General features: G+C 35.9%; 1 protein-coding gene across 6 annotated transcripts in view; it reads right to left on the bottom strand.

Moving 5' to 3' along the window:
- Positions 1-16,036, bottom strand: part of LOC119079480 (sialin) — a 49,539-nt gene continuing 33,503 nt past the window's right edge. The window contains exons 1-9 of one of the 6 annotated variants that reach the window (XM_037187424.1): positions 13,122-13,305; positions 2,526-2,605; positions 2,314-2,465; positions 2,155-2,250; positions 1,915-2,099; positions 1,794-1,848; positions 1,105-1,731; positions 919-1,038; positions 1-731 (exon numbers count right to left, since the gene is read on the bottom strand). In XM_037187424.1, the coding sequence (XP_037043319.1) occupies positions 525-731; positions 919-1,038; positions 1,105-1,731; positions 1,794-1,848; positions 1,915-2,099; positions 2,155-2,250; positions 2,314-2,465; positions 2,526-2,604 (1,521 nt within the window). In that variant the 5' untranslated portion in view covers position 2,605; positions 13,122-13,305 and the 3' untranslated portion in view covers positions 1-524. Of the gene's footprint in view, positions 732-918; positions 1,039-1,104; positions 1,732-1,793; positions 1,849-1,914; positions 2,100-2,154; positions 2,251-2,313; positions 2,466-2,525; positions 2,606-4,957; positions 4,983-12,709; positions 12,864-13,009; positions 13,033-13,121; positions 13,306-13,877; positions 14,496-16,036 lie in introns of those variants that run through there. The other 5 variants (XM_037187423.1, XM_037187422.1, XM_037187419.1 and 2 more) reach the window with 5 other exon arrangements.

Below are 16,036 nucleotides of genomic sequence, written 5' to 3'. Positions count from 1 at the left end.
GATCTGTGATTGAAACTACTGGCATTTGTCAACAATTCTTCACATTTTTTAAGACTGAACTTTTCAATGTGAGAGATACACTTCCGAAATGGTTTTAATGGTTTAAGAAAATAGCGGTTACGTGTCCAAGAGTTAAACGCCATTCATGATTCGCTGCAAATAGCAATATTATGAGAATCAGGATAAAAGGGATGTTGAATGTCTTAAGATACTTAATTGCAATAGCTCTTCATTTTTATAGCCATTCATGATACGCTTTTAATACAGCGAAACAAAATCGCCGGAATACATTCGAAGCCTTTCATTTTCAATTTAAATCGAAAAAATAAGCACAATTTGATCGCAACATAAATTTCACTTACAAAACTAAAACTATTTTAAACGATATAAGAACTCGGATCGCGGACAACAACAATTAACGATAAATTAAATCTAGAAAATGGAATTTTGGTGCAGAAAAATAAATTAATTAATTTAGTATACCGTAGACTATATCTCCTCTTGTCTCAACTATAGTTGGTCGTCTAATCTTCAGTATCCGGGGTACCCGTTGTTCCAGTCGGTGTTGATACAGCTGGTAACATTTTGCTAGCCTCTTCATCGGTGGTTTTGGTCTTAGGATAATTCCAATGTTGAATTTCGGCTGTCCCGTATATTTGGAATATTATGTAAGTACTGATTGCAATCACAGCCGTCGACCCAAAAACGGTCTGCCACTGATCGAGAGCGGTCTACGAAGAAAAAAACAAAAACAAAAATTAGAAACCACTTCTAGGGTGCTTCGGCAACGAAAGTTGGCAAAATAATTTGAATTACAGCGGATGCCATGACGGATGTGATAACATCCACTACCTCTGATCCAATTTTCATTGATCCAAAAATTCGCAACCTTTCTCATTAAAAGCCGAATTTGTTTACCTTGTCCGTTAGGATGAAACCGGCTACAACAGGTGACAAAAATGATGCAGTCATGTGTATCGTTTGACAAAATGCTAATACCGGTCCGGCCAAATTGGGTGCAATATCGACAATACTTGCCTAATTCAATTCACAGCCACATTAGTAGGAGAAAACGAATTTTCTGTTTCGAATAGATCAACTCACCATAGCACCTGCATACGATGCTGTAATTAAAGTCACAGCCAAAAACCATATCACCAACACAGGAACTGTGTTGAAATCAAAGAAACCAATGAAAAGGCACAGCACACCAGGCACAACCTGTGACATTGCGGTGAACATTTTCCGAATGTTCGTCAATGTCATCAACTCCTTTGTCATCAGATAGTCGGCAATCCAACAGAAAAGTACCGACGAAATGTATGAGCACAGGAATGGAGTTCCAGACAATAGGCCATTTTCTTGGATACTGAACTTCAGAATGTCTTTCATGTACATCGGTCCGTACATAATAAATGTATAATGCACCCAAATACGCCCGAATGTGGTGATACCTATCGCCCAGGCCGGTAACGATTTGAAAATTTCTTTCCACGGCACTGTCATACCCCGACCGTCTTTGATTTCTTTGTCAATGTTCAGCTCGATGTACTCCAACTCGGATGCGGTTATTCGCGGATGCAACGACGGTGTATCGAATGCAAGGAAATACCACATTACGCACCATGTCATACCGATGGTTCCGGTTGTGTAAAATACCGCTCGCCAGCCCCAATGTGAAATGATAAAGCCGCAAAGAGGATAAGTGAGGCCGATGCCAATGCTGAATCCCTATTTGATAATTATTGTTGATCAGTTTGTGCATTGGTGGGTAGAAGATAGCAAAATTATACCTGAAAACTCGACATAAAGCGACTGCGCTCAATTGGTGGTATCCAGTACACAACGCTAAAATGAAAATTGAGGGAAAATTGAATGTGATATTCCAATCAAATGGGGCCTTAAGTGACTTACATCGCATACATGGCTGGCCAAGTCAGTCCAGATGCAAATCCCTGTACTAAGCGTAAGGCAATCAACGCACCATAGTGAAAAGAAGATGCAAACGGAATGCATAAACTACATAAGGCCGTGGCAAATTGAGACCAACCGAACACATTTTTTGTACCAAAGTATTGAGTGGCTACTCCGCCGACAACCTAAATCACCTCTCTTTGAATCACAGCGTAAAATTCGAATCACTTGAAATTTTACCTGAGATAAGACATAGCACCAATAAAATGATCCGAGAATAACAGATGTTACTGTCGACGACCAGTCAAATTCACCGAGTTCTTCTTGTTTAATGGTCTGAAAGCACAATGTAACTGTAACGGATGTCCAATGGTACACTATGAAGTCATATTAACATACCTCCGTTGTGTGATTTCCATTTAATATGGTTGATGTGGTTGGAGATCGTACCATTGCAACCAGAGCAAAATTAATGTCATTTCGCATCATAAACGATACAAGGAATCCTGACCATGACAGGAAGTACAGAACTAATCTGGCTGGAATACGATCTGCGGATAAAGGTTCGATGTTATTGGGCCGACGATCGGATACTATTCATGTTACCATACCTGTGACATTCGAAAAACATTGTGGTCTATTCGGGCGATAAGGTTTGGCGCCACCATTTTGGTTTATTTCCTTAGTCATTCTGGAAAAGAGGAATATTAAATTTAGAATGACGTTTACTCGTTCCACATTTTTGCTATGACTTCCTTGGTATACATACATTCCTGAATATACAAAATCACAGAAAAAAGGAGCTAACTAGTGCCTTGATAAATTGATTGTTGATGGGTCCACTTATTGGAGCAACGCACTCCAATAACAGGCACAAGAACACATTTTTTAACGGTGATTTGGCCACTTATTCTGTATGGAACGTCCGTAACACGGTGGGCTATACCAACATAAAAAACTGAATTTATAAGAGAATTTTGGACTACTTCATCGTGGAGGCCTCTTATTTAATTCTGTTCTCGTGCCTGTTCTTGGAGTGCGTTGATTGGAGGGACAGTCAAAACTAATTTATTTTAGATTCGAAAACATTTTTAAATTTTGCTTCAATCATCGTGCAGTTGTGCATTAATTGAGTTTTGATTGTCTCTCCAGCAATACCGACTACCGATACCTTTCTCAGAGGAGTCTTTCGGCAGTATTTTCAAAAGATTGGTTGATTACTTCCGCAAAGCTCACACTTGCCCAAACAACAAACTTACAAGCAAGGGCACAATATTACTTCATTTTAGTTGAACTATATAAGACCAAGTTAGTCAGAGCTTCTCCCTTATTTCTGAACTCGTTATCGCTAACAGATGGCAGTTGTCCGTAACACCAGCACACAGGGATTTTATAGTTTTTATGGCGAAGCTAAGTCGTACAGAATTTTGAATCAGTTTGATGCAACATTATGCAAAGTTTGTGATAAGAAAAAGTTTTTGTAAAATTAAAATCAATATAAAATATTAAATTTTTTTTTTTTACCTTTAGAAATCAAAATGAAAATAAGATATTTATTTTAAATGCGACAAAAAAGACTGCTCACAATTATGGCGCAGCCGGTAAAACATCGATCTTTTCTCCAAAATTAAAAACTACAGTAAATAAATATCATCGATCTTCTTCTTCCCTAATGTTCCCAAAATACAAGCAGCGTTACCACGTTGAATTGCGATGGAAATTCTTTGCAGAAGGTATTCTTTTGATTTTACCTCACCCGTTGCCTTTTTCATTAAAGAGCCCAATTTATCAATAAATTTCTTCGTTTCCGGACCCATGCAACCTAAAGTCTCGAAAGCAAGTGGGGTTAGCAAATAGTTTTGTTTCAAAGAAACGTAATGGTTATGCTTATGTCTCTCTGCTTTTTCAGCAATGGACCGTGCTTTCTTTGATGAATCATTAATATATGATGCAGCCATGGTATCCCGGACGGTAACATCCCACAAGAGTGATCTCCCATGACTCCATGGTATCAAAGTCATACCGTCAGGTCTTTCACCATCATCTCTTGAAATACCTGGAGGCTGGACTATATTTGGAACACCTGCACTAGAGAAAGCATAAGCGAATATGTTATTCATAATATCATGTCTAACGTATTTTCCTTCTTAAGAGGTCACCATTTAATTCAAAGCTCATTTTTCAAACTGTTTAAAATAGGAAGAAACTGAAGTGTCTCTACATTATTTATGAAACAATAAACATTCTTGCTTACATTCAGTCCATTTAGAATCACCATATTCCACACAACAGTTAAATAGATTTTAGTATTTCGCATTTAAATAAAAGTTGAATTTTATCTGTTGTGTCATCTCGAGAAAAACGCGATAAATGCAAACAAGGAAATGCAAATAATTTTAAAATTTAAATAGAAGATGTGGAAAGGAAACACTTTTCCACTTTAACCTGAAGGTTAGCAAGGTACAAAGAGACATTTATTTCAGTATTTTCACATTGACACGTTCCGGAATTATTCGAACTATATTATGATGAACGTATTGATTACTGTATGACAATGAGCCGAGCCATGCAACAGAAAAAAAGTAACAGCTCGTGGTGGTCTATAGATTTGAAATATTTCACTCGCAACGCCTCACAGAAATGAGTCATTATCTGATATGACATTACCGGTATATTTTCCACAAGAAACTTACTAGCAGGATTCTTGTCTTTTTTCCTTCGGCGCGGACTACAGAACCGTATCTACTAACGGGAAATCTGGGCATTGAGATGAAGAGTTGCAGATCACTAATTTCACCATATAAAAAATCCGTATTTATTCCCACCCTGAGAAAACCGGCTAGCTAACGGCACTGGCAAACTAAAAATTTCTCACTCTTCAAAATGAAAATGTCCAATCAAGGACATAATCTACTATTATTTACCAAACAATTGACCTGTCAGAGAATGGACGACTTCATACCATCAATAAAAAAGCAATTGCGATAATAGACACAATTTAAGTTCAATTGTCAATTGCAATTGTGCGCTCTTTGATATTTACTAGTTTATTGATGGAATTATTTATTAGAACATTTTCACCTACACTGACACAGATAATCCATTTCACGCTGTGTGTGTTAGTTATTGTTTATCGCTGATACTTATATCGTATTTAGTTGATCAAAACGCCGGTCTATTGTGTTCGCCAGCAATTGAAATACTAATATATACGTATACGAAAGTAGCACACAAACATTTCTTAAAGGAATCATTTGAATACAAAAAAAGTATTGAAATACGAACGCACGAGTTTCCAGTTAAAGCGCTCGATATTTAGTTATAATTCACTGAGCAATACGGGAATATCGACTATTTTGTGTTGTTTCAGCGTGTTATTAATTAAATATTTGCAAGACTAATATTATGATAAATGCCAACGGCAGCGAATAAATAATCAATCAATGAAATTCAATGTTACATTCGTATTACATTGTTGTTTATGACACAACAGAAAAATGTGTTTTGATTCTATCGCAGTAATATTTTAATAAACTGTACAGTGTACATACCCATTATGCCCATTATGGATTCGTTCCATCGTAAATAATTGAGTAACATTGACTACTATGGCCCTAATTAATATTGAAAATGCTTAACACTGAATTAATTGCACTTGTATGTTCACAATATTTATTGTTATAGAAGTGGAAGACATAGTCCTGCAGAAAAATAAAATAATGTCGTACCGGTCATTGATCCTTTCATGTTTACTGCATTGCAATCTATACCTAATACCATGAAACAAATCAAAGTAATTTTTATAATTGAATCTCATTGATTCCATAAATGAGTTTTCGTGGAACTGTGGAATGAAGTAATACCAGGCGTGACTTCTATATTGCGTGATTTCAGCTCGATGCAAGTGCCTATTTCGATACATACCTAGTTGAATCAGTTATCGACTTACAGTCGACGTAAGTGAAAGTTACACATGAAATTGCTTCAGCTGTTTTTCAGCTGATCTGCTCATACAAACAACAGTGATTGTACTTGTTTATACGCATGGGCGTGGTAGTAGTAAAACCGTATAAAGACGTATAAACAATTTTGTTTGTATGAGTAGACCAGCTGAAAAATAGCTGAAGCAAATTCATGTCTAAATTTCACTGACGTTAACTGTAGATAAAACATAGCTAACGCCGACCCGTACGAAACACCTATTCGTATCAAAAGCCTTTAATTTTCTTCTCTACTGAAAAGCTATTCGCCCGTTAAAATCACTTACATAATCCACTCTTTGCTTTGTTACCCCGTACGAAGTCAACTTTCATAAATTCCTATTTAAACAGGTATATTGCTACATTTACCTATATTTACCTATAAATAAACATTTCACAGATGAATTTGTTATAATATACCTCTATATGCCTGTATATAGCTCAATATAGCTATATATAGTTGAATATAGATGTCCATATATGAAATGCCTGAAACACCCCACACACATAACCAATTACTTCTACGTTAACAGAAACTATCTACAATTTTTCCAAAGATCACTTTTACTAAAATCCAATATGGCCGCCGACAGCCATTTTGTTAGGAGACAGGAAGTAGTACTGACGCTTTACATTCATCAATACCTTTCAAACAAAAAAAAATTCATGAAATTTGGTCAAAATTTACTCGAGATATTGACAAAATACTCCACGTTCACGGTACGGCCGAGTAGCCGGATAAGAGCTCACTCCAAGATAAAGAGACCTAACTCACGCTACGGTGAACCTAATTTCATAAACTTTTTTTTCCCTGATTGGTACAATCAATACCTATCTAATAAAGTGAAAGTGGACGAAATCCGTTCAAATTTGGCCGACCTACAAGCAAAAACTGCTTCCCGCCCTGTGCCTGGTTCACACCAAGGGGTTTAACTCACGAGTCGGTCATCCGATTTCCATAAACTTTTTTTTTTATCGATCGGTATTGTAAATACCTTTCATTTAACGTAACACTTACTAATGTAGCGTTTTAATGTCTAATGTTTTTGCTTTATTAGATAGGTATTGATCGTACCAATCAGGGAAAAAAAAGTTTATGAAATTCGATTCACCAGAGCGTGAGCTAGGTCTCTTGGAGTGAGATCTTATCCGGCTACTCGGCCGTACAGTGAACGTGGAGTATTTTGTCAATATCTCGAGTAAATTTTGACCGAATTTCATGATTTTTTTTTTGTTTGAAAGGTATTAACGAATGTAAACTATTTCCTAACAAAATGGCTGCCGGCGGCCATATTGGATTTTAGTAAAAGTGATAAAAAGTGGAAAAAATTGTACTTAGAGAGTTTCTGTTAACATAGAAGTAATTGGTTATGTGTGTGGGGTGATTTAGGCATCCCATATATGGACATCTATATTCAACTGTATTCACCTATATTGAGCTATATACAGGAATAGGAATTTATGAAAGTTAACTTCGTATGGGGCTGTCTATATTGCCTCCGGCAATTTATTTGTATATGATAACAAGGCAAAGAGTGGATAATGTACGTGATTTTAAAGGACGAATAGCTTTTCAGTAGAATATGAAGAGTATGAAGTAAGAGAAATAAAGAGTTTCACACTGAAGGCTTTTGATACAAATGGGTGTTTCGTACGGGTCGGCGTTAGCTATGTTTTTTTTTGCTGATTTGGCATCTATGTACAACCACTTACTCAGGGAGTCCAATTCGACGTGTTACAAATGTATGCGTAAACCTTTAAGACCACAGTACTTCGTACTAAATAGCCTCAATACAAACAACACACACTCTACGGATAATAGCGGCCGAGTCAAAATGACCCAAAATTATATCGGCTAAATTCGAAGTTTTTGGACAAAATGATGTATGGACGACTTGTTCATTATCAAAAATAAGGGGCACCTTCTATACATCACTTTTCGATTGGACCACGGGAACCACCCGGAACCACCTGGAACCACTTGCAAAAATCAAGCAAAATTTCGACTCTGCCGCTATTATCCGTAGAGTGTGTGTTGTTTGTATTGAGGCTATTTACTTCGTACGGGTCTAAGGACTCATTTGAAATCTATTGAAAACGTCGTACAAAAAATGTTGGTCCTGGCTACTTGGATAACAACTCAGCTCTGATTTTCTGATTCAATAAGAACCTTTCCACAATGTGTGTTTCCGCTCAAGCACAGAAAAGACAGAGATGTGTCTTTTAAAGTGGAAAACCTTAAAACAAACCATTTTAGTACTTTATAATTGTCTTATCGTTGCTGAATATATTGTGTACAATCACATTGTCTCCGTCACAACATAATTGCATTTCCATTGCATGCCATTAATCCCTTTAATCAGCAATTTAGGACACGCCCAGCTTGGAACAGTAATTGTAATTTAAAATTGACTCACGATAAATATAAAAATAAATAAATATAATTTTCAATTAAACTCATTTGCAAAACCCATTAGTCATTTAGCCACACGATTACATTTCCGTGAGTTTTCCCCAGTATATGGCAGAGATACCATCTTGATTTGATTGAATAATTCCGATGGTGTCAAGCAATTTTATTCCAACTCAGATAGCTATCGAACTACTAAACATACATTCAATATAATGGGCTTGTTGTCCGTTTATATCCAACGCATCGTTGACTCAATGAACTATTTACTTTTTCAAGGTATTGTGGCTTTCAGCGGTCGGGCAATAAAATTGAGTTGTATAAAATTAATAGTCCGATGGGAAACAGAACATTTTTTTTCTATTTTATGTATAATAAGGTTGTTCTGTCTGTTTGTGTCTATTATGAATTTCATAAACACTGTATGCAATTGTCGAATGTACTACGTATATAATCTAATTCGAAATATCATTATTCCTACGCGCGACATGAATCGACGCCAATGTGTCGATGTAAAACCTAGTGAAAAGAATTTCATCCTTCCCTCATACATGTTCTTCATCTATGGAATGTCCTCTTATTCCATTTAATCGGAGTGTTGGGTGAATTTTTTTTTTCATTAATTGAAATTCCAAGGCGTTCGACTGTACGTGTAGAAATTTTATGTGACGCTGTGTACATTCGTTCAACGACGTCATAGAAACATTTATCGAACAGTTCTTGTACAGAAATCAAAGTTCTATAGTTTTACCGAGAAAAACTTTGTTATCGTGGTATCGGGGTTACACCAAAATTAGATTATATGTGGAGTTCCAACTAGAGCACTACGGAATTAAGATTACATTGAAAATATTAATCATCCGCTTGTTATCGAACACAGCTTTTGTGGGTTGTGGCAGACGGAAATGCAGTCATACTGCAATAGTTTCATGATAATTTTATTTGCAATGAGTACTCATGCAATGTACTTTTGAAGGAGGTACATCTAAAGTAATACATAATGGGTATATTGACAGAGATTTCGTTTTCGTATGACTTATTTTTTGAGTATAATTTCAATCTGACATTTTAATCTTTCAGAGAGGTCGTACAAAATATTCCATTGAAACGGGTTTACGAATAAATATTGTCAGTTATTACACATGATTGCTTTTGTAATTAATATTTTGAAGGAACGGTCTCAAATCGGGCTGTAGATATTTACGAAGAATATTCGGAGATAAGCTTTGCAAGCAATATTCATCTCGTACACTCCTAGTTCCTAGTTTTCGCAGAAATACTACACGGACTGCGACAAATCGTTTACACTGCTACAACCTTTATACTCACGTAGTGCCCTTGTGATCCAAAAATATTGTTTGGTTTAGTCAACATCTTCGATTAACCATACCGACGACGTAGAAACCATACATGGTAGCCATACGGTTCTGACCACCAGGCATAGAAATTCAAGTTTGTTTCATTTTTGCATTTGTACATTTGTACACACACACGCAATTAGTCGCAGACAAGACGAAGGGTCGTACAAAATCCTTTTTTTGCATATTCTCCTATGGCAATTGAAATCCAACGCAACCCATCACTAGATAATTCTTTTTGAAACAATAAGAGAAATCGGAATGATTACCCTTCGATGTCTCTATGCTATTGCTATACGACCAAACCAGTCGCCTCGCATTCGGTACATCAAGAATCAGTAACTATCTAGACATTGGTGAAGTATTTACAGCTGTTGCTATGGCCTGATGCCTGATAAGGTTGCCCAAAATTTTGTCCCTACCCCTAAATGACAACTTCTGTTCTACGAAAAGCTTAGAATTTATGATAACGAATCGAAATCAGTCGATGCCCTTAGATAGATAGATAGAATAAGTGGGTGGAATATAACCTGCACCTAAGCCTCAGATGGGCCTGTTGTGCTTCCCCACAGTTACTTAAATTCTTTTGGTTTTATTTATGAATTTAAGGATGTCTGCTGGAGCAATACTCCATATTGAGTTGTAATTGATTGTATAGGAGCCTAGATGTGTTGCTCTTGACTTGATATACGCTGGACAATGGCAAAGGAAGTGTTCTGTAGTTTCAATATCGCCGCACATGTCGCAATATGGGTCAGTTGATAGGTATTATCGTGTGAAGATGTTTTTTCAAGGTGTTATGACCTGTTAGAACGCTTGTGAGCCTTTTAATATTGGATCTACTGAGCGACAAGAGATACTTAGTATTTTTGTTGTTTATTTTAATTGAGTTTCTGGCTTGTCGCGCGGTGTTCAATGAATTCCAGTGATTTTTGAACTTTTGGGCTTTCCAGTCCGATATTATTCGTTGGAGGGTAGAAAATGATACTGCGGTTGCTGGTTCGGGGCCAGTGAAACGAGTACTAGAAGCTAGTCTTGCTAGTTCGTCCGCTTTTTCATTACCGGCTATTTTTGAGTGACCTGGGACCCAGATAAGTGAAATTTGATGCCCTCATATTGCAATTATTTTTTTTATGGGAAAATATGTTCTAGCGACGGAATCATTGACGAAAATATTGGTAAATCGAGCTATTTATAACAAACCTACATTATTTGACATTTTCTTTTACGAACATGTTAATTATATTCAAAGCTTGAGATAGAATTAACTTTGGAGTATGACGTTAGATGGCAGTGACCGTCATTTCAGTTAGAATTCACTAGCCCCAGTTTTACCGAAGATTGTTCATATAGAACTTACAACTTTCGGTTCAGTGCCCATATCAACATATCAAGTTGAATGACTTGACTGACGATTGGCACGATATGCCGAAATGTTGATGCTTCAATAATATGTTCAAGAACACAACTGTTCTAGTTGAGTTCATACTGAGCGTCATTCAATGACAAAATTAATTCCATTAAAATTTCTCTCAAGCTATGTTTGCCTGTTACTCCTCATTGATCGCTAAATCTAGTAAAATCCAATTTCTTCAGTTAATTATGTTGGAAATTATGAGATCGCCGTATCGAATTTATCTAATTTAGTGGCATTTTCCAAAATTTCCCGGTAAATTCGATAAATTTTCGGTTACTTTTAGTAAATCTCGGTAAATTTCAGTAAATTCGGTAAACAGCCTTACCAATAAGGGGCCCTGATTTGAGGGACATCGCTTGATTTCAATTTGTTATTATAAGTAATTTTGAGCTTTTCGCAGAACAAAACTTGTCGCGTAAGTTAAAATGTTTGAAAGGTTGCATTTAAAAAAAATCGTTGCTTTTCTCTATCAGAACGAAACAGTGGCAGAAATCATTCGCTTATCAAGCTTTAATTAATTGATTGGTAGTGCGAGACTTAGACTTGGAAAATACAGTCTGCTATTTTTTAGGCAACTAAACTTTTCTATCCGCAAGATAACTCGCAATTTCTGTGATCACACTTTCGTCTCTAATCACTCAACCACTGAGTTGGTTTTCATTTATATCACAACACATTTCATATTCTCCCTTGTCCAGTTACAACTTTGAAATCATTTTCGCTTAGCTTATTTTTCACCTAACAATCGGGGAATCATCAGGGACTAATAAAATTGAGGAAAACAAACTTTCGTTGAAAATGACATCAACAAATCTTACCCTCTAATCCTCTTGGGAATCTCAATTCCGAATGTTTTAAATTTAAAATGGAAATCCACTAGCCCCGACACTTCGTGTAGGTCTAAATAAACTAATTATTTCCACGCTTAAGTTCTCAGAAGGTGTAAAAATGTTCTCTTATCGAATTCAGCTAAACGAGAATTTTTAGTGGCAACATGTGACAAATACATGTGGTTCGTCGTATTTTATTTATTTTTAAATATTATTCTGACAAACAATAAAAATTACTGCGTCTCCTATTTGAAAAGAATTTCTTTGTTTCACTTATAAGGTCTCACATAATGAAGTAGCAATAAATTGGATGCCGATAAAAAATATCTTACGAGTCGAAGAAATAATAAAAGAATTCTCAATCACCAAACTATTCATTAGCACAGAATCACTATTGGTAACGTCGAGTAATTGCCATGAACAAAAAAAATCCCTTGACTACACCAAATCAAAAAAAAACTTAATTACTTCGCATAACTAGATTCAAAGTATCAAAACACATTATAATCGATGGTCAATTTGGCATTTAAATCGTAATGACCCTGACTTCGTGGCTTGGTCTCAATAACATAGATCTGATATCTGATCTGAGTACTGAACAATCGAAACATTATTGAGAAACTGTTTCGTTCCAAAGTCCTATACTGAAAAACGACATCGTTGAGATTACAGCTAACCACAGCTGTACAGTTCACGTTTTCTTTCAAAAACAGTTTATCACTGACGTGCTGTTCATCACTTTTCGGCGATAACATTAACTTAATACACATGGCTTGAGCTATCAGCCACACAAAAATTACCTCGAAATGTTAACAAACAAACAAAAAAAATTGTTAGCGGCAGAGTATTAACGTGAACACCCGACCGAATAGTATAAAAATCAGTTGCGTTCACCAACGGACACTTTTATAGACTGATTTAACAAATATTACAATACTAATAACAATATTAATAAAACTGTGCCTTTCCTTCAGTGACTGTGTTTTATGTGTATAACTACATATGTAATCATAAATAAAAATGGTTTTCAACGAAATTTTATTGCCAAATCATTAAAACGCACATTCAAACAATTCCAATAAGTATCGAACTATACATACAACTAGAAGTGGCCGATAACATCACTAAATTATTTACTCTGTGTACTTCTATCCAATGGTACACAGTGGTGAGCCTGGACAATAAACGTAGCACTACTAACTGAATACTCACATCTGCTAATGTGATTCACATTCAACGATTCGTTGTTTTGATATATCATTAGCAAAATCGTGCTCAATTTGGTTATGTTCTTTCAGGCTATATAATTCTCTCAGTCAGTGTGAAGAATGTTATATTTCAACAAAATCGACAGAAAGAAAACCGTCGTCGTCGTGCCTTTTTTTAAAGTTTACATCACCGTATCGTTTGCTTACTCGACGTTATGAAATTCAAAATCGAACTGGATTTTAACGCTCGATAAAGTTGATAAGACCGCAATTTTCTTCATTTTCTTGCAGTGTCATCGGTAAAATTACGGCGCACGATTTGCAAATTCCGTCTGGCGAACACTATCGCTGTTCGATTGTTGAGTTTCCCGTATACATAGGGAATGAGTGGCAATGAAGGTCAAGGTTTTCGTATTTATTCATTTTTTTTAGCTTGGAATTGTGTAATATGCGAAACTTATCGCGGTAATTCAGGAAAATCGAATTTTTAGTAGGTCGAATTTTTAATAGGCAATCAAGTCGATCGAATGTTAGATTTGAATGACTAAGGGACGCTAATTTAGCGATGGTCAAATCAGAGACTGGAGAATTTTGTTTAGTAAAAGGTAAGAGCATTTTGATAACGAGGTTCGTATGATTCGTCTGTAATGTTCTTCATGAAAGACAAGCGTCTTGAATTGGATTAATATGGTGAAAACCTAAATTTTTGAAATGCTCACAGTTAAGAGCTTTAAAGTCCAAATTAAGTTCAAGTACTTACCCCTTGACATCCTACAATACAACATCACAGCAAATAGTAGACGGTAGACGCCAGAGATGTCGAGTATATACAACACCGATTATTACAGTTATATCATTCTATTATTCTGGGCTGTTTGAGTTAAACATTTTTTTTTTCATTAATCACATTTCTCTACTATACACCTCTGTAAGCTTCATAATCAAAAGTCTAAATTATTCCTACGCACAACCGAAGCAAAAAAAAACGCTTTATCGGCAAAATAATATTTTAAAACAATAAAAGTTTCTCTCCGCGATATAAATATCATGAATCAGCTAGACGATAACAAATTCACTTCTCATTCATTGAACGCGAAAATTTTATTATAGCTGCTCGCGGTAGAATGAAAATTGCACGATATGATCAATGACATGATGAAACACCAATGCAATTATCAACACTTTTCGCTATTGCAAACCATAATATTTGGCATTTTGAAGCACTTATTACAATTTAGCATTCTTGTGAAGGTTTTCATTAAAAAATCACTGCTGCATTCACATATGGATACGAACTTTAATATTACAACCGAGAGAGTCGTGGTTAAAAAACTAACTTTAGCTTTTTATTTATTCAGTTGACATTGGTTGTGTGAATGTAGTACTAGCGGTAATCATATGTTTGTATGAGTTTGTGTGTGTGTAACAACACCGTTGATACTTTTTGAAACAATCTAGGACAACTGCTGGATTTAAGAATTAATTTAGGAAAACCATCTCTGCACTGGGGAGATTGTCATAACAGAATCCACAGCACTGGTCTTAGCACTCTTAACATGAACACTGAATTGACAAGTGTCAAATTTGGAGTCTGTAGTTCAAGCATGAGAGCCGTGCAGTTTTTGAAAACGGCTTGAGTGTCGGCTCGGGGTGTAGAGCTTTAGTGTTTTCGGCAAACTATAAGATATTGATTAGAGTAAACATCTTTTAAAGGTTTCACTGATCGGCTTCATACAAAATCAAAGGGTATGAGCACGGCTTGTACCATTTTTCGCTTTTTTCGTTGAAGCCGAACGAGCCGAGCTGTTTTCGAGCCACAACGTTTTATTTTGTACTGAGCCGGTCAGTGAAACCTTTAAACTAGGGCCCACCTTTTGGGAGGGTCAGTTCCCTTGACTGACAGTTTTTTCAATATCTTTTTGATTAATTTCATTGCAGAACTTCCGAAGCATCACTGATACAAATGCCTACATTTGATCCCAATTTATTTTTACATATGTTGTATTCCTAAGAAATTGTCAAATTTAGAACATTAATACATCGATTACTCTATACATGACAACAAAATTTGACAGAAGAAGTTCTTCAAGTAAGACCTAATGATCTTTGAGTTCTCATTTTTCTTATAAATTTGAAGCAAGATTTTCAATCAACCATAAATCGTAAATAAAATGCAACTCGTGTGAATTACGGCCCACGCTCCGCTCTGGCCGCAAACTTCCCACTCGTATGAGGTATCTATTATTCTGTTTGATTGCCATTTTGTCAAATTTGAGAGTAGATGCGAAGTTTTGCGAATGTGGAACGATGAAAAAAGTGAAGAATAGACAAAACGTCTTTAAGTTACATTTCGTAGAAGGATGAATTCCCTAGGAAAGAACAAAACGCCATCTCGTTACATTTTGTAAAAGGATGAATTCCCTAGGAACGGACAAAACGCCTTCACCATACATTTTGTAAAAGGATGAATTCCATACGAACGGACAGAACGCCTTCTCATTACATTTCATAGAAGGATGAATTCTAGGAACGAACAAGACGCCTTCACTATACATTTCGTTAAAGGATTAATTGAATTCATTGAATTCACTAGGAACGAACCGCCTTTGCTTTATATTTCCAAAATCGACAAAGTGTGAAGGAAAGACAAATTTTTTTTTACTTTTTACTGATTTAGTGGAGAATATAATATCCCGTAAAAAAACACGACTCGTGAGAATTACGGCCCTCGCTTCGCTCTGGCCGCAAACTACACACTCGTATCGGAGTTGTAAAATATTTTGTTTGATTGTTGGAATAATGAATTTAAAGAAAATATTCAGAAATTAATTGAGAATGACTTATTATATATTGCCTACAAAGAATGATGGTTTAACGTTTTTCATAAAATTTCCTACACTTTTCAATCATAGTGTGCTC

The sequence above is a fragment of the Bradysia coprophila genome, unplaced genomic scaffold, assembly GCF_014529535.1.
Source record: "Bradysia coprophila strain Holo2 unplaced genomic scaffold, BU_Bcop_v1 contig_324, whole genome shotgun sequence".
Taxonomy (NCBI): domain Eukaryota; kingdom Metazoa; phylum Arthropoda; class Insecta; order Diptera; family Sciaridae; genus Bradysia; species Bradysia coprophila.
The sequence above is the reverse complement of the archived record's forward strand: the minus strand, read 5'-3'. Positions and strand labels throughout refer to the sequence as shown.